This window comes from Betta splendens, chromosome 3 (genome assembly GCF_900634795.4).
Source record: "Betta splendens chromosome 3, fBetSpl5.4, whole genome shotgun sequence".
In the NCBI taxonomy this organism is placed as follows: domain Eukaryota; kingdom Metazoa; phylum Chordata; class Actinopteri; order Anabantiformes; family Osphronemidae; genus Betta; species Betta splendens.
Window position 1 is genome coordinate 1995257 of NC_040883.2, and position 21686 is coordinate 2016942.

A 21686-nucleotide genomic window follows, 5' to 3' on the forward strand; every position below is an offset into this window, starting at 1 on the left:
ATAAAGGTCATAGTATAGTATGTGGTGTAAATAAAGGTCATAATATAGTATGTGTTAAAAAAAGATTATAGTATGTGGTGTGAATAAAGATCATCGTATATTTTGTAAATAAATGTCACAGTATAGTATGTGGTAAAAAATGTCATAGTATATGTAGTGAAAACAAGGTCATAGTATAGTAGTTGCAAGCCACATAAATGATTAAAAAAGACAACCAGGTTTGTCAACAAATTTAATAACTGAACCAAAAATGATAAAAAAAGGGTGATGACAAGTCTAAGTAATAATAGTACTATTTATATTGTAAGAAACTGAAATTGTTTGTTTTTGTGTTATGAGGAGGTGCTGTGTCAATGTAACCATGAAGCCCTACCAAGCAGACAAAGCTGCAGGTGACCATGGAATGGATGATTGGTCTCAGTCAGATGTGATGAAGAGAAGAGTGGCTCAGCGCAGTGTTTGTAATCCTCAGTTTAGGTGAACAGGCTTGGTGTTAGAAAGAAATTAATTAAGGTCAACTAACAAACATCACACTCTTAATTTTCTAAACACTCTGCTCAGGCTTAACCTCTTGCTATGAGGTGTTACGCAGAGAGTTCCAGGGTCCTGATACATATGAGCAGTTCGATGGATGCAGCGGTCCATCGCAGGGTGCCTTTCATGTGAACTGTTGCTGTTTGCTTTTTTCCTGTGGTGTCAGCGATGAACTGTTTAGCATCCAGTCAGGTGGTAAACAAACTCTGGGGAGGAAAAACGAGGAGCGATCTCTGGCAGTAATTTGCTTGGGTAAACAGACACTGTCATTATGGTTACCCCACTGTCAGTTCTACAGTGAAACTAGACCTCTTCCAAGGCATGATGTTGTGTAAGGGGTCGTCTCAAAATTTTCCCCATAGAGCTTTCATATGTTCTGACATAACAGCTACGCTTTCCGCATTTAGGATTTACATCCTGAGCAGAAGAGATTCCATCAATGTTTTGTTTAAAAACCTATCATGGTCATGAAAAAAATGGACATAGTATGTTGTTTAAAACGGTCATAGTATATTAGGTAACACCTTTTGGCTTGTCCTGTCGGGGGTCACCACAGTAAATGATTTGGGTGATAGATTTGGTAAGTTTTTATCCTAGATGTGACAGGAGCACAACATGTTAACCACTGCGCCATGGCCGGGGTGTAGTATAGTATATAGTATATTATGTTGTCAAAAACCATCTCTTGCTATAGTACATGAAGAAAAAAAGGGTCAAACAAAAGTATAACAGTATGTTGTCAAAAAGGCATCATATTAGAAAGGTTGTTAAAGTATGTGATGAAAACATTATTCACTGTATCATGAAGATATTTATAATAGTCACCACAGGAGTCACTTGTAAATAAATACATTGGTGCCAAAAAGAACATTGACCACCTTAGCTATAAACACAATGTGGATGATGAAAAATGAACAAAGAGCCTGGCTATTTCCACTAACTGACTTTTATTTAGGGTCTTTTGCACATTTTACAGTCCTCGAGGTGTTTTGAAGTTCATTCCAATTGTTGGCTGGGTAACCTGAAGGTTGGAAAGGCCACCAAAATCCTACAGGGAAAAGAAACGTATGATGTAAGTGGACAAATAAGACTTTTAATTGTCATGGCTCGTTAGTTACTAAGGTACTGGTGTAAAAAAGTAAACAATGTAAACAGTAAACTTTTCCATCATTTACCATTTGTATGTCTGAGTCTATCTCCAGAATTCACATTAAAGCACTTTTAACAAAATAGACAAGTATGTATTAATGACATAATTTACTACAATATATGTAGGTGTATATATATCTTCTGCATGCTGTGTACATACACATACCCTTCAGTGTGATAGGCTACTGCTGAATGGTGCAACATGTCAACATACACCACAAAAAAGCTAAATGAGCACTTACAAGCATCTTGAGCATTTCCTTTGTGTCTGGATCCACCTCAATGAGCTCCTGGTCCAGAGCAGAAACCTAGAGACGAGTGTAAAGAATTAATAAGCTGCACAAGCATCTTTTTTCCCAACCATTCAGAAATGTAAATAAAACAGTAGGTGGCAGATGAATAAAGCTATACACTGTGTCTGTTCATCAAGGACCCAAAACACTGACCAAAACTGAGTCCAAACTGGACTGGACCCTGATGCCCTGTACAAGGCCGACCAAAGTCACCTCCACCTGCGCAGGAGACCGGGGTCCTTCAGAGTGTCCAGGCCTTTACTAAGGACTCTGTGGTAGCCTTTGTTACAGGGTGGTCTGCTGGGATGCAGGCAGCACAGACCAGGACATAAAAACCCTAAACTTGGTGGTCAGGAGGGCCAGCTCTGTACTGGGCTGTCCACTGGACTCTGTGGAAGAGGTGGGTGATCCACCCCAGTGTAGGAAGGAGCGGTACTGCAGATCCTTCATACCCACCGCTGTTACACTGTTCAACTCAACAGTCTAACAGACTCAAGAGTCTTTGTACGTAGCTTACATTTTACCTTATTGTGCTATATGTCAATTTACTTTATGGGAGACACACTGTCTAATTATGTGACAGTATATGTAGAAACTGTAGATCTGTAAAATGGTTTTGTTTATGCACACATTTTGAACATTTTCTATTTTCATTCTTTGGCACCTTACTGTTTGCAGCTGCTGTAACAATTCAATTTCCCCACTGTGGGATCGATAACCTTTATCTTATCTAAACCAATGTTGCATGAAAAACAAAAAGTTCAGATGAAACCTCTGGGACGTAGTTGTCGCGCCTCTCTCGCTCCTCCTCCTGGAGCTTGATGGAGATTCCTCTGACTGGACCACGCTGGATGCGCTTCATCAGGTGCGTCACATACCTGATGCACAAAGAGGAATTAATGGTTATTTATGAAAAGGCGTAAGATTTAAGATAACATAGTCCTTCTATTCGTGCTGTGTTACTGTGAACAACTACATTCACCATGTTATGAGTATATCTATAAATAAAACACACACTACCTTCAACGATGACCCACAAAGCTGCAGTCCAGTCTTCACTTACCCTGCAATTTTGTTGCGCAGAGGCTTGCTGGGGATGATGGCGATGTCCTCGCACACGCGCTTGTTGGTGTGGAAGTCGTTGCCCAGACGCGTGTAGTACTTCTCGATGATGACCCTGGCGGCCTTCTTGACTGTCTTGGTCCTGACTCGACCCTAAACACAAACACACAATTAGGACCTGCTTAGATTGAATTGGACTGTGAAATGTTGGCTGCTACTGAGAATCACTTCCAACACACATTTATTTTAAAGCGTAAATAGCATCACACCAACATGACGTTTCTCACTCATCTGGGTCCGCACACCGTCCCTCTCCTTAACATTGCATCTATTCGGTCTAAAAACACCGCAGACGGACGTCTGTGCTCTCGATAATCAGGCACTGTAAACAGTAACACTGTTTTCCACGTAGGACAATTGTCAAACTTCAAGATTGTGCAATTAAAACCCCATTCACGAGTTCAATTCATTTACAGAATTGGATGAAAAAGACCGATTCTCATACAAACATTAAAATGAGAGAAACTTGAAGTCATGAGTTGTTTTCAATCTGCAAATAACATCAATAACGTTGAGTAAGGTGTAAAAAGTTAAATGCGTTTAAACCAACTAGTGGCAGCTTAACTAGAGCTAAATTGGCTAAACTGCAACATTTAGTCTGTTTACTAATATTAAACCGTCGAAAGTGCATTTGAAAACTGCATTTAGGAAACTTCACACCATTAGGGAGCGACACGATGCTTGTATGCACTTGATGTACAAACACAAAGTGTGGATTAAAGAGGATTGTGAGGGCAGATGAAGTGAGATGTTCTCCGTGTACCCACCATGTTGGCTCGGACCTGTGGAAGAGAAGCGCCTGCGCGTCACACCGGAAGTTTAGTGTTCACCGGCTGCTCGCTAGCGCTTCACAGGTCTGCACCGCCGCCCAGTGGAGGGAGGGGGAAATACACGCAGAGAAAAAGATTTCTCAGAGCAATAATACAAGTTCGAGTAATACAATCGTTTGAATGAAGCAGTAATAACAAAAGGGTCATTTTAATAGTCATGATTTGTTATTGTTTAATTTGATCTTGTTCTAGTAACCCAGTATTTTAAATATACCCCTCAACTCCTCAAGTGCAGAATTACGCCATGTTAGTGTTCAGTTACTGTTTTTTTTTAGATTAAATGACTTAATAAAGTCATCAATACAGAAACAGGCCAATTATCTAATTAATAATCACTGTTCTGGTCCTTGAGTGATATTTAGCTTTTTAAAGACCAGAAGTCAGTGTGTCTCATTTTTGTGTACATCAATGTCTCACTGTCATCACCACACATGCATTACAATAAATGTAAGCAAGTGTAAAACATCTTACTGAATCAATGTAACTGGAACATTAGGTGTCAAATCAAAAACAACAAGCAACAGAAGATATTCCCACAAAGTGGAGAGATCCTTTATTTTACATAAAAAAGGGTGCAAACCGGAGTTTCCCTTTAGGTGTGGAGGGAATAAAAAGTGATTTTATAAGGTTCATGTGTGACAAATTGTATTTTGAGTCCAACGAGGAAAAAGAAAAAAACATAGGCATTTTTGCTAAAAGGACCTTTACCTTTCTGCAAATTAAAAGCATGAAACCATAAAACAGGAAAAAAAAAAAAGAGGGTCCTTCATTCTTGAAGCCCTTGACAAACTCATTCAAATACATTTTTGAAGTGACATTCATATTTTAACACAATAATATTTATTTACAGTTTTAAGATTTCTCTTAATCATAGCTCTGAAAAAAAAAGGAAAAAATAAAAACAATGCTGAGGGGACGATAAACTCTTGGAGCTGTACAATTTGATTTTCCACAGTCAGGAAAAAAAAGAATCTAGGAATACATCTTTTATATGAAATCCCAACAAAAAAACAAAAAACAAAAACAGACTACAGTTGTGAACGCTGTACAGTTTACAATTTCAAATAATCACCACAATATTGCAGTAAATGTCACCTAAAACCCTCTCCCTTAAAGAAAATATACAGTAATCCAAGACAGTTCTACAGTACAGCAACAAGGGGAAAGTGCCAGAGAACCAAAAAGGACAGAAGCCATTGATTCATACCTCAACCACTCTTCGCTTGGACACAGGAATGAGTAACACACAACCGAAGCCAAAAACACAAACACTGACTGAAGCAAACATTCAAAAAAAAAAAAGAAGTGAAATGTGACGTGTTATTTATTTTACGTGAGGACTGGAAGCCATTATTCCTTATGGAGCAAACAGTGCCTGAGCCCTATTCATGGGAGCAGAGACTGATCGCCCCGCTCTCCAGATAAGCCATGCAGATGAAAATCATACACTAGTACTAATATATGGCTCTGTACAAGGCCTAAAGAGTGAAACGGAAATACTTCAGAATATATCATCCATGTCATCCATGAGCCAAGAGCGAGACGACCCACGGTTTAAGAAGGAAGCAGACGACCGGTCACAAAGTTACCGCCAGAGTAATAAATATGATAAAATGGTGTCAGTTTCATTTGAGTTATGACAAAAGTGAGAAATCAACAGAAATGTCAACACACATTTGCCAAAAAAAAAAAAAAAAAACCTGTCCCAACACTCCTTGGTACTGAAACGAGCCGCGTTGCTCTGCGACTATTTAAAATGATGGACGAGAAGTGGAATGTGGTGGTGAAACAAGCAAACCAACAACTTCATGTGTTCCTGGCACCGGCAGAAAGTGAGCAGAAGTCTCAGGAATGGCACTCGGGAAAAGTAGGAGGGGGCCAATACTGGAGGCTCTAATGCTGCAATTCAGCTCACTACACGAATACTTGGTTTTCCTAATTTGCTGGAGTTAAACAATTCATGTGCCGCTGATGCTTAACCAGCAGCAGGCGTCACAGGTTCGCTGTCAAATAATGGGGCGATTCATCTGTCAGCACAACGTGAGGGTCTTAACCTCCACACCTGCGGAACCGAACTCCAAACGCCTCACCTGGTCATTCGCCCCCACAGGCGAGTCCATGACAGCACCTGTCCAACGCACTCGAGGCACTAAGACGTCTCAAAGAAACAGACACCATCCAAAAGCGCTCCCACCTCAAATCCTAATTAGCAGAATGATGAAGAAAATGAACAAAGAAACGCACAAAAAGCTCCCGTAGATTTTCATATTCAAGTACTTTCAATAACAATAACTTAGACCCTGGAGTAACTGACAAGTCAGGGGCAAGAATAAACCTATACAGTGTAAATACGCGCAACAAGCAGGTTTACATACGGATTCACCGAGTTCGTTCATTCGTTCGCATCTACAACGTCGTTAGATGATGGAGCAGATCCACAACATGCCGAATTAACACTCTACTGAGCATCAACCATTTAGGACTGTGTGTGTGTGTGTACGCACACACAGGATGAGGAGTCTGTCATGGCACAAAACCAACAAGAACTGAGCAGGTGTGTCCCCGCACCCTATAGGGAAGGCCTAGCACACGAGGCAACTACAATAAAGTAATATGCACATTTAAAAGTACAATATTAAGAAGGCAGGGTTTTGTCTGGGAAAGCCAGGGTCAACAAATGTAGTGCAGACATGGGTTGGAGCTTTTTTGTTACCCTCTCTTTCCCCATAAAACCATGGCTATTTGGAATGAAGAAACAAAAATTGCATTCAAGAAATTCACATTAGCAAGATATAAAATGAAAAATAAAACGTGTATGGAGATTCACTTGTTATTAGGAGGATAGGCAAGCTGATGTATTGAGGATATTGTTTCAAGGCAGTCCTCCATGACACTAAATAAAACAAAAAAAACAACTGGTGCGGACGAGTTCACGTTACCGCCATCGCTCACTTCCATTTGGTTTCCGCCCTCACCTTCGAGGACACGGGACCAAAAGATGCCGCTTTGCAGCACAAAGGTCTTGGGACAGGACGGGACAGGGAGCTCTACGCCGTTGTTTCACCAAACTTCCCTTTTGGCTTCGATCCCGTGGAAAATCATGGTTACAACGGAAGCCGCTGCTCTGATGCCGAAGCTCTGGGCTTCTTGGAGACCGTAGGGACTGCGCTGCACAAAGCCTCATGCTGCCTTGTGTATCCAACTGGTGATGTGTTGTGGTTGTGGTTAAGGCAGTGGACAGTAGCGTTGAGAAGCTGTGATTCAATCGCCAAAGCACCCGGTTTTGGTCTTTGTTTCCTTTTTTAAAGCATTGGCTTTAAACTTCTTCCCATGTGCATGTTTAAATGAAGGCTCTGTTTCTGTCCATACATTCAGTGTGTATGTTAACAATTAGTAAGAAATCTGGTGGCAGCCAAGAGATAAATATCATAAATAGTATACTTTTCTTTTTCCTACAAGTGTCAGGTTGCTGCTCAATGTCACAAAGCCAACAAGAGCAAAACTGCATGAGAGACTGTAGTGTGACTGGAGAGCGGTTGGGTCCAGCAGAGTGATTCGACCCAGACGTCATCGTCAGAGGACCCCATGCAGGAGGCACCTCTGGTCCACCGTCGTCTCAGGCCCGGCCCCAGTGCCTCATGGGAAAAAGTCCAGGAGCCACATGGATGCATCAACACTCGACGCTCCCTGTCTGTAGATTTACATTCAATCCCATGTCAGGAATGACCAAGAGAGCTTTGTGTGGAAATGAGACGGCAACAGACAACGGGCAAAGCAGCGCAGTGGGACTCGACAGAGAGGAACTGAAAACATGACGCGAGTCCAACAGAGAGATCGTAGTATAGAACGGGAAGGTGGCGAGATTCCACAGCAGGGTCGGCCTCTTGCTTTGCAAAATCACAAGAGAAACAAGAATTTAAAAAAATGAGAAAAACACATATTACAAAACGGTGTCTTCAGGATTATCCTCTGCAAAATTCCAACAGAAAGTTCCCGGGTCGGCGACTGGCCTGCAAAACATTCCCACGCATTTTGAACAAGGGACAAAAAAAGGGGCTCCTCATCTAAAGCCAAGTGTCCTGTTCACCTCGACCCAGTCGACTGGTCGACGATTCAATCACCATCTTTCTGTTGCCTCCCTTTTTATTTCTGAAAGGGGCCTGTGTGATTTCTCTAATGACAATCAACTGAGCCGGTCTCTTGGAACATTCAGGCCGGTGGCGGACGATCATTTGTGCCTCTGTGTGTTCTTCTTCCGTTTTCGCTTGAAGAAACAGCAGCACCTGCAAACAGAACCGCATGTTACATTCAGTGGAGGATGGGAGACGCTTCAGATGAAGCAAAAGAAAACAAACACGAGGGGCTGCTTCAATCAATCATTAAAAGCTTCCAGTCAAAGTCTGGACAAGTTGGAGATAATTAGTCAGAACTGCAGCTGCCAAACATAATCAGCTGTTAGCTTATTATCCAACATCATTAGCAGTATAGGCTTTGGTTTTTTCACCTCCTGCCTCTTGACCAAGCAGAGGGTCAAGTTAAAGCTTCTGCAGTGATTTTAAAAACAAGATTTAACCTACGCAAAATATGGAGCAGAGCAAACAACGAGCACGAGACACGGTCCATAAAACACACAGAGACAAGAAAACAAGCTGCATGGAGACACAGGACAGTGACTGGATCACATATTCATCAGTGATATACAACAGCACCAATCCTTCAATCTGGAGCCAAATCTGCTTAGAAAGGACTTAAAACAAGTGGCTACACGCTAACACTGCAGCACAGTTTACAGCAACTGATCCTCAACAAGGCAGAAAGGGGCAGAGACTTGATGTGCACTAGTCTTCTCTGGGGTTTATGCACTATTGTACCAGTGAGAGTCAGTGGTTAAGGTTTGTAAGTAACTCCACTGGGCCCAGCCTAGGCTGGTCCACTCCCTGTCCCATGAGTCTGATGTGGACGAGCAGAGAGGGACTCACCACAGGTTGAGCATTTTCACGCAGCTACAGAAGAAGAGAGAGGAAAGAGTGTAAAGAGAAAAGAACGATAGATTAATACAGCAACACCGAAGATGGGACGGGGCACATGCTGCACAAACATGCACAGGACACGGGTGGACACGGAGACGGCAACAGGTCAGAAAGGAGCTGCACATTACATCCCATAATGTATGAGAGACATGCGCTGAGTGCAGCTTAAACAAATCCTCGTTGTGTTTGACGGTCCCTAAATGTAAATATTAGCAATTCATCATCTGACACACAATGGCAGATATTGTGCCAGATATGTAGTGCAGCTGCTGGATGTGACGGCAGAGGACGGATCGTGACCATTAACATGTTTGTGTGCGTTCGCCAGTCAGCGGACCCACATCACAGTCAGCCAACAGGCCCGTGTGCTTAGAGTTGTGGTTGTGCTCTGAGAGTGAATCCAGGTCACACCGTCTCCACCACCGCCGGAACCTTTGTCCACCGCTGATGTAGACAGAGTCACAGAGGTCTAAAGTCACTGGGCGCTAGGGTTAACCCTAACCCCAGGCTGAGTCAGAAAAGGAGATGATTTATTACACACACACACACACACACACACACACACACACACACACACACACACACACACACACACACACACACACACACACACACACACACACACACACACACACACACACACACACACACACACACACACACACACACACACACACACACACACACACACACACAAAAAGGTGGCACGTGAGAGAATGAGGAGAGAGGAAGCGACAGATGGACACGGAGGAGAAGTGTGGCGGCTGAATGACACATACTTGGCCTCGTCGACCACCTCCACCTCTGCCTGAGCTGTGATGGGAGCGTTGGAATGAGCCAGGGGATCGTCTGCGTTCAGCTCCCCATTGGTCGAGCTGACCACCTGCGGCACAGACGGGAGGGCGTTACTCGGAACGAAGCACAGGGCAGTTAACAGTCAGTCGCTTGGTCAGAGTCTGTGTGAGAGTGACCGGAAGCGTCAGCAGGTGAAAACCAAACAGACATTAGGTCACCACTTCACTGCTCACAGCAACAAACACACAGATGCAAAGACGTGTGGCTCACCAGAGAACAGAATGCTTCATCACACACAAATATCTTTAATTCAACAAAAACGACCACATCGAAGCAACAAATAAAATGCAACTAAACAGTTAGTGCTGATGGATAAACCGGCCTGGTAGTTTCTACTTCATCAGTTTCAAATCAAACAGTAAGTTGATCATTTTGATGTGAAGGGTATAAAATTGCTTCCTAGACTGTTGAACCACCTTGATCAGATATTGGTCAGATTTCTAGCTTCAAATAACTTTTCCTGACGTCTAATCAAAGCTGGAGGCGCCAAGTAACATCTCTACCACATGGTAGAACTGAAATTCTAAACTACTGTAACATGTCCACAACACAGGACATTTAGCGGAGGAACGGCGCATTCAACGTACAAAAGGTTTTGTTGGAAAAGGGAGAACTCTTTGGAGGAGTCAGGGTTTGATGAGCATCGCCCTGATGTCAGACATGCACGGAGCCAGCGTTGCCGGGTCACCCTGCCATGCAAAAGGCATCTTGATCTGATGAGGAATGTCTAAGCTCCGTAAACCCTGGAAGGACCCGGGCCCAAAGTCCTGCCAGCAGGTCTGCTACCTTCAAAGACCACGTCCACCATTCGGGTGTGTGGCACCAGATGACATGCATATGGTGGTGCAGGAAAGTAACGTTTCCCAGCCAGGGGCAAAAGGTGCAGGGAGGTCTATGAGAGTAGATCTGTCTCTCTAGTGTAGAAAGTGCTGCTTCTCCTGACACACGCTCGTGGAACCCAGCGTTGACATGACCAAAGATTTCCATCAGTGTTGGAGAATCACATTTTAAATGTCACTTTCCATCACGTTTGATTTAAAGTTACTTTATTAAAGATGATTTTAAGTAACAACTTAACCTGACAAAAATACTTTTGCCATATTTAATAACACAAATAGCTGTTGACTGAATGAGACAGATCTGACTCCATAGAGCCTGGGTTGATTAGGTGAGGGGTGTATACCTGCACTGAGCCCCCGTGCCTGTCCGCTGCCAGGTGGGAGGTCAGATAGGAGGAGTTTGCTTGGCGTGTGGGCTGCACCTCCCATGCTCCTCGTCGGTCGGAGGCGGCGGTCTGCTCGGGTGCCGGCGATTAGAGGGGAATTGGACCAGGAGTGCGATGAAAGAGGTGGGGGGAGTGATGAAATATTTGTGTTAGGAAAGATGGGCATTTAGGTGTGCGTGGCCAGGTACCATGCAAAGCACGAGAGATGTGGAAGGAAAAAAACATAGCAAAACAAAAGAGCAAATTAAAATCAAAGCGAGGCTTCAGGCAGAAAACTGAAACCACGTGGTGTTGTTCTCCCACATCTCAGTTACATTTAAAGAACACAGGAATTCAAAGTAAATTGCATAACAGAATAAAACAAGAAACAAGTGTCCATGTGTGCCGTATTACCACAACCAGAGTCATTCTAAAAGGAAGAGCAGCAGGAAGACGAGGATCCTTAACGATCCGAAAAGACACCATCACCACAGACGGAGACAGATCAGCTGGTTCTAACTAAGCACAGGATGAAGGCACTTCTAACACTCGTTCACCTCCTGCAGCTGTCGTTGGTTTCTACACTGGGATCAGTCGTCACACTCACTAGAAGAGGGAACTGCGGTTCTTTTGCATAAAATATATTGATAAGAAAAAAAATGCTAAGCTAACAATATGACTGAAGCTACAGTTAATTTATTTGTGTGAAGAGCAGACCTCCTCAGAGGTGAATAACTGGACAACCCACTTCCTGTCTTCACTGAACGCTTATGAAGTAATGCATTATGGGAAGAGGAGCAGGATGACATAAAATGAAAAGATAAAAAAAACTGATCTGTATAACTCAGCTCCAACAAGACTGGATCAAACCATAATAAATCCTTTGCTTACAGAGACCTGATACTGGGAGCGATGCTGGTCCTACCTGGTTTCTAATTGGTTGGTGCTGTGAGGGACGGTCTCTGTGAGCATGGCTCTCTCTCGTGACAGCAGATGCACCAGAGTCTATATGGACAGAGCCCACTGGAGTCGGCTGAGAGGAACAAACGGAAGGTCAAGCAGCTTGGAGAAACCCGACCACTTCCAAGTGCCTCTGTTACCAGTCTGTACTTACGATCTGTCGGCCAACCCAGTCGTAGGTGTAGTCAAAGGTGTATCCTTTCCTTTCGAACAGCTCAGTAAACAGAGTCCTCAGATACTCATAGTCAGGCTTTTCAAAGAAATCCAGCCGTCTCACGTATCGCAGGTAAGTGGCCATCTCCTCTGGATGAAGCAGAGAAGCAAGTGAGAATCTGGAGGAACGAACTCACCAGCCATGAGGTGTTTGTGTGTAGATTCATACAGTCGTCTACCTGGGAAGTTCTCACAGAGGACCTCGATGGGAGTATTTCTTTTTGTGTCTCCAATTTTCTGGTATCGCTCTTTCAAAGTGTCTGCCTGCAGGTGATTGAAACCAACAGCGAGGTTATACTTTGGCATCTTATTGGACAGTGCACAGTAAACAGGCAAAGGCAGGACACTAGGTGGGAAAGGAGGGGGAGTGTGAGTTGTAGGACAGTTTCCTGGCCGGGCTCAGACTGTGGCAGGTGTTCCGCCCATTTGGCTCCTAAGGTTCTGCTTCTAGGTCTGCGTTGATGACTTTCCACAGAGGACAAAGCGTATTATGCTGGAACACGTCCATGTGCTCGTCATACCTTTAGTCCTTGCCATGGTAGACTCCCACGAAGGAAGTACATGAACATGTGGCCTAGGGCCTCCAGATCATCCCGCCGGCTTTGCTCTGTAGCAACACATTTCATAAAGTTTTAGTACAAAACGTCAAGAAGCCGGAGACAGACTGGTTCAGACAACAAACACGAGCCGTGGACCTCACCTTTGCCTAAATGTGTGTTGATGGACATGTATCTGGCGGTGCCAGTCAAGCTCTTGTGCTCCCGGTACGGAATGTGTTTTTTGGTCTCAGGGTCAATGTACTCTTTAGCCAGGCCAAAGTCAATGATGTGGATAATATGCTCCTTTTTATTCCCTTGTCGTCCGATGAGGAAGTTTTCAGGCTTTACATCTCTATAGATGAGGTTTTTAGAGTGAACATACTCCATTCGAGAAATCTGGAGACAAAAACAAACAAAAAGCAGCAACGTTGATGTCAATTCAACTCATTGACATTTTGACTCCACAACATTTAGACCATATTGCAAATAAAGTTCTTCCATACATTGAAAAAGTCAATTTAACCATTAGACAAGTGAGGCTCACTGGACCCATCTTAGCATTTAAGCGTCTTCTCTGGCGGCTCTGACTCGGAGCGAAGAGCAACACTTCAGAATTACATGTCAGGACCTTTGTGATGAGGTCACACCATCTCCTGAGCTGCTCAGTCCTAATAAGACTGATGGTTTAGCTCCTTTTTCACCTGATTCTTCATGTGTCCACTGACAAATGACCAATTAGTATTTAGACCTCTGTGGTCTGACGACGACGTACAAACTGTTGTAAGATCCTTCATCTTAAAGTGACTAATGACATATTCACACATTCTACTGTTCCAGCGAGTAGAAACCATTTGAACATGTGATTTAACGACGTGCACTCACCAGTTGAATTGCGATCATTAAGACGGTCTTCAGTGAAAAGGTCCTGTCACAGAGGTCGAAGAGGTCCTCTAGACTCGGGCCCAGCAGCTCCAGAACCATGGCGTTGTACTTCCCACAGGGCCCAAAGTAAAACACCTGGGGCACTCCTTCTGCTGAGAGGTCATAGAAAACAGGACATAAGGGCCAGCAGTCGTCTGGAGGTGGGAACACGCTGCCATCGTGACGCTATTGTTCTTATTCTGCTGAAAACAACTCAAGCATGGAGGTCTAATTAAAGAAACTGCACTGATTTAACATATTTATTCTGAGTGTGTCGCTGAAGAGGTCCGACTTCACAGCTGGTCAATAAGAAAGGCAGTGCAGCAGGAGAGGTGGCGCCGATGCCGTCAGATAACATATGGGCTCGTAGGAGTCATGCCGTGCGCCATCCTGCCTTCCTGGACACCATCACGCGCTTCTGTGGGCTGCTAATTGTACCATAGGAATGAGTGCTCTGAAAGCCCGAGTGCTAGTGGGAGGCCGAAAAACGTGTTGGATTAGCAGCGTCCTGCAAATAAGTGGATAAACGGTCGCTCAGTCACGTTTTACTTTTTACCATCGAACACTGGGAATAGAGGAAGCACAGGATGAATCTGGATGTCAGCTACTATAGGCATACGTTTATATAGAGCTCAGAGACGGGGCAGAAAGAAGACAGGAGATACGAATACTGCTTCACAACTCCACCGTCCAAGTACAGATACACATTATGTGAATCCTATATTGAGGAGGCACTTATGGTGCGTGATGAATGAACGGTTTTAACTCCAACTGGTGGGAACTTGTCCAAATCTCTCTCATTTGTATGTGTGCGCAATTTGTCAACCAGCTGTCAAAGAACAGATTTTATGGGAAGACTGGTCCTGAGCATGGATGTATCATTTAGACCATCTGGTAGAAGCTGCTCCCTTAATAATTAATCCATCACTGACAGGAATTCAGTTTAGTCATCCAAACTAATTTTTATTTTAGTTAAGTTATTTTCTTTTGTAGCAATATTTTAATTAAAGGCAACATAATGGTGATGCGTGGAGCGCTGTGTTTCTCCCATGGTTCAAAGGAATAATGGGACCCATTGGACAGAGAGTGAAAGCCCTTTACCATAAAAAGTGTTCACTAAAGCAAGTAAACCCAGTGACAGACTGGTCAGAGTTCAGTTAAATGAATATTTTTACCTGCAGAAGCTGCACCATGGTCTCTGTTGTGACAGAGAAAACCAGGGCTTAAACAGTGTCTACATGTCCTGTCCTCCATGCAACAATGTCTCATTTTCTGCTCGCTTACGAAGCCAAAGCAGCGGCCGACACTTAATGTACCGACGATTCTCACATCATAGTTGGAAAGACATTCTACAGATTCCTAATCAAAGCAGCCTCATTAATACCGGGTGACAGTTGGTTATGCATCAGATAACAACACCTGACTGAGCGGCTGAGTCAGACCACATTAATTCATAAAGACCGTCCACAGACACTGTAACAACCACATTGGCTGAGAAGAATGTGGCACAGCACACAACGAAGAAGAAATGAGGTCACGTTCTCCCATCTGGAGGAGAGGACAGAGGCAGGTTAGTGCTGGGAGAAGCACAGCCACTCTAAATACTTAATGAGTTTCCGCACAGTTGGCCTTTTCCACTTCTTGCCTTTGGAAAACAAAAGCCCATATACTCAGTATATAAGTATAGACTTCTCCCTGTGTAAGCGACAGTGGAATCACTGATTTAAGCATATTCATGTGACTGCCAGCATTACATACACACAGACCATTTCACCAGAACGGCAATAAACAGCGACTAGAAAAGACCTTTCCCTTTACAACCAACATTCACATTTATTCTTTGTCTCAGTCTGATCTCATGAAAAGCTACGCAGCCTGGCGCTGGTCTGGGATCAGTGGTTGGATGTGAAACGTGACCATGTTCACACTTTTGGGCGCTGAAGGGTCAGAGTTCAAGGGGCACAAGCTGTTTCTTTGTGTTCAGATCTATGCAGTGAAAATGTAAATGAGACGCCGGCTAAAAGCTTTTGGGCTCAACTGGTTAATAGTCAATTTTATAACAAGGACTGGAGGAGATATTTCCTTCTTAATACAGATCTCACAGCCATTTAATCCACAGAAATAAAAGGTTGAATTTTCTGCAGAAAGGTCTCTGGTGACATATAAGAACACAGCAATGCAACTAAATAACCTCAAACACAGTGTGCAACATTTTCTGCACATTCTGAAGATAACCACAAGAAGGTAGTGTTTCAGAACAAAAAGATGAGCTGCTGCAGTGAATTCAACGAGGTCACCGGCCTCCACCTGGTCACACACACAAGAACCTTGAGATTCAGTTTGTGACCTGTCTCCGTTTTGACAGAAAACAGGAGGAGAGTAATCCGCTGTTGTGGCAATGGAACAATCTGCAGGGCTGATTTTTGTGGTGCACTCGGCTACGATCATCTGTGACCTCACCTGTGGTTCCCAGCGTTTTGTAGAACCGGTACTCTAAATGCAGCTGCGGTGCCCTCGACTTCACTGGTTCCTGCACAGAGGAGATCAGGATTAAGAGAGGAGAAATGGCAGCGGCAAAGTTTTTGGGTGATTCATAGCGAAAAGCTCTAAAACACTAACAGGCACTAAAAGCACAAACACTGCCTCAGGTGTGGGTTTGTGCCGACGTCGCTCGGCTCTTGCAAATAAAATAATAATAATAAATTCACCCATCACTTGGAATAAAAAGCAAACTGTGAGGAGACGGTGAACTCCACTGACCGCATCAACAGAGTCCTCAGAAGCAAACCACATACATTTGGTTAAAACAGGACAAACCTCCAAATTTAGAAGTGTTCAGGACAAAGAAAAACTTTATCAGGTCAATGACGTTTCACACTCAAATAATTGTATTAGGAACCTACAGAACTTGGTGATGCAGAGAAACGATAGAAGCATGAGTCAGGAGTCCTGATTTCCAGCCTAGACAAGCACCTACACTGAACGTTATTCTCCTTCTGAGACCAGAAGGGTCCAGTATGACAACATGCCCAGTGAATCACCCTGAGGCACAAGATGGACATGAATGTGTCATCATGCAGCATATTCACACAAGTCAGTCCTTTACTATACATCACACACAAACACAGCCCATCTCAAATCAACCACACCAGGGTCAAATCTTTCAAGAAGGAAAAGGTCCACTTACCAGTTTAATAGCTACATACTCATTGGTATAGAGGTTTTTACCTGAAATAAGACAGGAGAATTAATCATTTTCTATAGCTGAACATTACATCCTGCTCTCATTGCAGCTCTACTACAGGTAATAATTAGCATTTGCTTTGATTAGTTGTACTAATAGATTTGCCATTTGTATATTAGGAATAAACATATTTAATGGGTTTGGAGCCATTTAACCCATAGCCACAATAAAACCTACCGAGCTTCAGTTCACCAAAGTTTCCACAGCCGATTTTCTTGCCCACGCGGAAATTTGGCCCCACCATGAGGACCCCAGAGGAGCCGGAGGAGCCGGACGGTCGGGACGGGTGTCCGCTTCGGCTTCCCTGGGAAACCTTGGTGCTCCTGGCGGGCCGCTCACCATATTTATCTCTTTGTTGATCCATGGTGTGAGCAGCACAGGACAGTGGGAGCCCGGAGCGATGTTCAGAAAGGCCTCGTGGGCCAGGCCCTCCACAGCCCCGGTCACTGGCAGCGCCTGCACGGCACAGCCACTCTCATGAGACGACACCTCCTAGAGCCGAGCTACAGTCGCCTTGTCCTCAGCCTGGCACCGCTAGCAGAAGTCGTACAGGCTGATCTGTGGCCTCAACATTTGTCAGAAAGTAGAAGAGCTGCAACAGAGGGAAGGTAGAGTTAGAACCAGAAGACTTGGGGTCGTATTTGAATTACACTGTTATTATGAAGAGGGTGCTGCAGCCCACTGACAGAACGTGGCTGTGGGGCGGGAGCCGGACGGACGCATTAGCAGGAGAGCTACATGAGGACAGCGGCGGTTCACTGTAACAGCGCCCCTGGGCCTTAATGATAGTCATCACAGAACAAACAGCGCCAGTTTGAGCATCAACACAAACCTCAGGTCATAGTCTGCTCATGAAGGCATCTCTCCACCACCCACAGCTCCAGCCAGCGGGAATATTATGTAAACAATTACATAAAGCTACGTCTGCTCACAAGGACGCCTCAGCTTAACTGGATGGACAGCGTTTAGTGGGTTTCTCTTTCTACTCTAGGTAAAATTTCATCAAAGGTTGAATAAATAATTAAAACTGCACATGCAGTGCTTCATGTATGATTATGTCCTAATGATTCTGTTTATCACCTTCCTCAGGTTAACGACCTGCAGGAAGCTAGAGACAAAAGTCAACTAGTCATTTCCAGTAAATACAGAACATACAATATTTATTAAAACCTATAATTTTATATATCACACTTTCAATAAAGATCAACAGTTCCCAGTGTTTTCATGACAATGCTGTTATTGCTGAGCATGGAAATGCTGCAGCTGTAAGTGTGTGTGTGTGTGTGTGGGCTTCCAGATGACTCATGTTCAGTATTGCCTGCACAGATCTCAGCATCAAAGACAGCTAGTTTGCTCTCAAGGGCAACTGTGCGCTGTGGCTATTACATAAAGCCAAGGAGAGAACAACAGGGCTGTAAAACAGGTTTGCAGCAAAAAACAGCGTCGAGCTGCAACAGTTTCCTTTGTGCAAATAATCAGTTGTAGACATCCAGTGTGAGCAAGTGTTTGGATCAGCATGGGAGGGGGGGGGTCCTGACTGAAGGGAAGGTTAACCGCTCCTCTCACAAACTCTCTGGTGGATGCATGGTAATAAAACGCTGTTCATTCATATCAGAGCCTTGTCACTCATCATTTACTGGTTGCCGCTGAGCCCCTTGGAGCCCAGACTGCAGCTCCCTTCATGTCCACATGCACTTGAGCAGACGATCACACAGAAGCTTAGCGCAGTTAATTAAGTGCATTACAAACTGTTACTCTGTTGTTAAGGTTACACAAATCAGTGAATAGCATCTGTGTGTGTGTGTGTGTGTGTGTGTGTGCATTCTTGTTCCACTCCCGTAGACAATGTCTGATGTTATGTTGGGAGTGTAAACGCAGGCCGGATAAATGCATCAGACGTTTAAGGTTGGTGCTATAATGATGCCAGAAGCTACAGAATTAAAGGCTTTGCTGTATGTGGACACACTGGGGTGTTTAGTGTTAGATTACAGGCTGCCACACGGGCCTTAGGTCGTCATCGTCAGTTCCTTCTGGTTTCAGTCTAGTTTATTTGCAGAACATGAAAGTGCAAGTTTCAGTTTAAAAGGTTTTGTTTTCACTCAGTTTAAAGTAACGTTACACCTTATGCACAATGTAAACAAACTACAACTAAAGCGTCTACATTTGGACAAAATCACCGTCCTTGTATTATGTCACACACCTCCATGCATTTTATTTTCTGTAAATTCATCTAAAAGAACTCAGGCTTATTACTGGCTGCCTGGGTGTTGATGCAAGGTGGGGATTCCCCAACCTTGATCCCTGTGGAGGCGTCTGTGTCTCCTGATAAAAACTCGCCAGCTTGTGAAAGCTTCTCAGAAAGACGAGCTATCAAGGATTTTACAGTCAAGGTGAGAAATGAATCTGATTCATATTTATAATCGCCAAGGTGAAAAAGTACTAGACTGGTGTCTAATAAGATTACTGGTTTAAAGCCCCGGATGCTGAGTCACAGTACGGATCCGTGACTTGGTTCTGTTAGTCTGATGACTGTGTAGACTTGTTTTTAACACATGGTTTATTTGTTTACCTGACTTTATTTACCAATTTATAATAAAATGCACAACATGATTAGACTCCACATTAATTTACTATGATGCTGCCAGGATCAGTTTTATTTACAATAAACAAAATATATTCGATTAGCGTTATGGTTCATAGAAAATTATTATTTTCAGAATACTGCTATATTAATCTAATGAAATGAGCATGAGTGGAGCTTTACAGACAAAAGACTCCTTTCTGTAATAAAAGGCTGGAAAAAAGCTGCGGAAACGCTGGTTGAGGGATTTAAACCCCAACATTAGTCACTATGATAAATCATTTAGTAAAACACTAACGCTGAACTAAAAACAGACTCAAAGACCTAAAAACCTCCATTACAGCAAGTAAACAGTCAGGGCCTCTTTTGGTTGAAATACTTTCATTTTACAAAAACATAAATGTTCAGAGTGGAGCGATTAACCTTCAGTGGAAAGATCAGCCTGAGAGGGGGCTGCCAACGCTGCAGACCCCCCACCGAGGCCGTGCCAGCAAACAGCTGCTGCTCCAACACTCTGGAGCGACTCAAGCTGGTGGCGAGTGCGATTCCACGACCTCCACGCGCATCCACACACGGGCGCCGTGCGTCTCCAACCGTGTTCCCACTTGACCGTCCGGGGGTTTCATGAACAAATATTCAAACACTGCAGGATCAGCAGACATATGTAAAGGTTGGATGGACAAGTTATAGTTTATAAGGGTAGTATACACACACACACACATATGGTCGTTTATCGTTTTTAAAAGCTAACGTAGAGAAATCTGCACTAAAATCATCTACAGACAGGACAAAATACATGTGAGGTTGATTGTGAAGTGGTCACGTGACCCTTATAATAAATGCAGCCTATAAAGATGACAACAGCCCTTTGGATCTCACCTTGATCGTGGCGTTCAGCTCATAACGTAATACCTGCTTTATACTGCGTTATGAAGCGAAGCATCCAGTTAATAGTTATTGATTTAATGGAGGGAGACGAGGAGCACCGCTGCTGATTTAGTGACCAATAAAAAGCTCATCTCTGCACAGACCACCGCGATCACAGAGGACGTCCGCAGCCAGAACCGTCAATCAGACGCACGCCACAATAAAGTGGCCGGTAGCGGCGGAGGACGGGCCTCGGTTCAGCCGGCTGCCGCTACGGTGACCCAGACCCAGCACCGCAGCTGTAATTCAGTGCAAGTGAGGAAGTGCTACGAGCCGAGGCTGCTACGAAGGCGCCTGAAACGGGCCTTCGGTGCGAACACAACAAGCAGGCGACTCTGCGGAGACGTGTCACGGACAAAGCCTCCGGCAGCAGCCCGACACCCGAGGCGGTCCCATCGATTAGGCAGCGGACTGCACCGCTAGCCCCGTTAGCATGCTAGGTCGCCAACACACAACAGACGCTAGCGCTAGCCAAACACCGCGTAGCCACAGGCTAGCGCTCCGCCGAGTCCGAGCGAGAAGAATGAGAAACTGCAGCCGCGCCGCTCTCGGTTTATTGTCATTTTTATCCGGGAGTTACAAACGCAGCGCCCCGACGTGTCGCCCGGTGCCAACGCCGCAGCGGACGCCCGCGGAGCGGGGAGCGCCAGCTGGGTGACAGTCGCTCCGAGCGCAATAAGGAAATTAGCTCCTTTAGCGACGGGCGATTAGCCCGAGCAGCGAGCGCATCCCGCGGAAACACAACAGGCTCACCTTCGACGGAGACCCGCACGCTGCCGACACCGCGGTTCCGTCCGTCCGTCCGTCCGTCGCGCCGCCCGCCCACCAAGCGTCCGGGCCGCGCTGCGAGCTTCTCGGCGTCGCTTGTTGTTGCGGTGCTTCACGCTGACGGCGGCGCAGAGGCTGCAGCCCGCTCCATTCTTCGCTGCTCGTCCGCCTTCGGTGCCCGTTAAAAAGTGCGAGCGCACCGGATGTAGAACGACGGCACCGCCCGCTTCTCCACGCGGACTTCCAGGTCAGAGCGGGCTTTAAACGGACGGCGTCCACACGGCACCGAACCGGAACACGAATGAGCCCGAACAACGCAGATACCAGGAGAAATTAAACCTGTAACTGGGCCTCAAAAGTGCATTTGTATGAACCTTGATTTAAAGTTAGTGTAGAGGAAAAGTTGTTGGGTGCAAAAACTTGTAATTCTGCTTTAAGAATCTAAGAAACATAAAATGCTGTAACACAAAGGTGTGACACAACACGAGTCAGATAATAATTCATGCAGGTAGAAAA

General features: G+C 44.6%; 2 protein-coding genes across 11 annotated transcripts; both read right to left on the reverse strand.

The window, feature by feature from the left end:
- Positions 1 to 1462: 1462 nt before the first annotated feature.
- Positions 1463 to 4007, reverse strand: LOC114852505 (40S ribosomal protein S17-like). Of its 3 annotated transcripts, none has more exons than XM_029144963.3 (5): positions 3866 to 4007; positions 3040 to 3191; positions 2749 to 2854; positions 1926 to 1991; positions 1463 to 1582 (listed from the first exon to the last, which is right to left on the reverse strand). In XM_029144963.3, exons 1-5 carry the CDS (start codon positions 3866 to 3868, stop codon positions 1505 to 1507), a joined length of 405 nt encoding a protein of 134 aa, XP_029000796.1. In that variant the 5' UTR covers positions 3869 to 4007; the 3' UTR covers positions 1463 to 1504. The 3 variants fall into 3 exon arrangements, with proteins under 3 accessions (XP_029000796.1, XP_029000797.1, XP_055363472.1); XM_029144964.3 differs by having other exon boundaries at positions 3759 to 3874; XM_055507497.1 differs by lacking the exon at positions 3866 to 4007 and adding an exon at positions 3243 to 3246 and having other exon boundaries at positions 3040 to 3192.
- A 444-nt stretch (positions 4008 to 4451) lies between these two features.
- On the reverse strand, positions 4452 to 21676 carry csnk1g1 (casein kinase 1, gamma 1). 8 transcript variants are annotated; one of them, XM_029144955.3, is made up of 14 exons: positions 21156 to 21676; positions 17072 to 17486; positions 16838 to 16878; positions 16111 to 16180; positions 13612 to 13760; positions 12891 to 13125; positions 12712 to 12797; positions 12370 to 12454; positions 12132 to 12280; positions 11943 to 12050; positions 10997 to 11107; positions 9738 to 9841; positions 8908 to 8931; positions 4452 to 8211 (listed from the first exon to the last, which is right to left on the reverse strand). In XM_029144955.3, the coding sequence occupies exons 2-14, from the start codon at positions 17256 to 17258 to the stop codon at positions 8157 to 8159; spliced, it is 1404 nt and encodes a 467-aa protein (XP_029000788.1). In that variant the 5' UTR covers positions 17259 to 17486; positions 21156 to 21676; the 3' UTR covers positions 4452 to 8156. The 8 variants fall into 8 exon arrangements, with proteins under 8 accessions (XP_029000788.1, XP_029000787.1, XP_029000793.1 ...); XM_029144954.3 differs by having other exon boundaries at positions 13612 to 13763; XM_029144960.3 differs by lacking the exon at positions 10997 to 11107.
- Positions 21677 to 21686: the final 10 nt, after the last annotated feature.

Bases quoted from the DNA above. Each gene is read 5' to 3' on its own strand.
- csnk1g1 (XM_029144954.3), bottom strand. From the start codon at position 17,258: ATGGATCAACAAAGAGATAAATATGGTGAGCGGCCCGCCAGGAGCACC. The intron at 12,051-12,131 runs GTAAGTACAGAC...TGTTCCTCTCAG, and splicing joins ACTGGGTTGGCCGACAGATC to CCGACTCCAGTGGGCTCTGT. The intron at 8,932-9,737 runs GTATGTGTCATT...CTTCTTCTGTAG, and splicing joins GAGGTGGTCGACGAGGCCAA to CTGCGTGAAAATGCTCAACC.
- LOC114852505 (XM_029144963.3), bottom strand. The intron at 2,855-3,039 runs GTAAGTGAAGAC...TTTGTGCATCAG, and splicing joins CTGCGCAACAAAATTGCAGG to GTATGTGACGCACCTGATGA. The intron at 1,583-1,925 runs GTAAGTGCTCAT...TTTTCCCTGTAG, and splicing joins AGGAAATGCTCAAGATGCTT to GATTTTGGTGGCCTTTCCAA.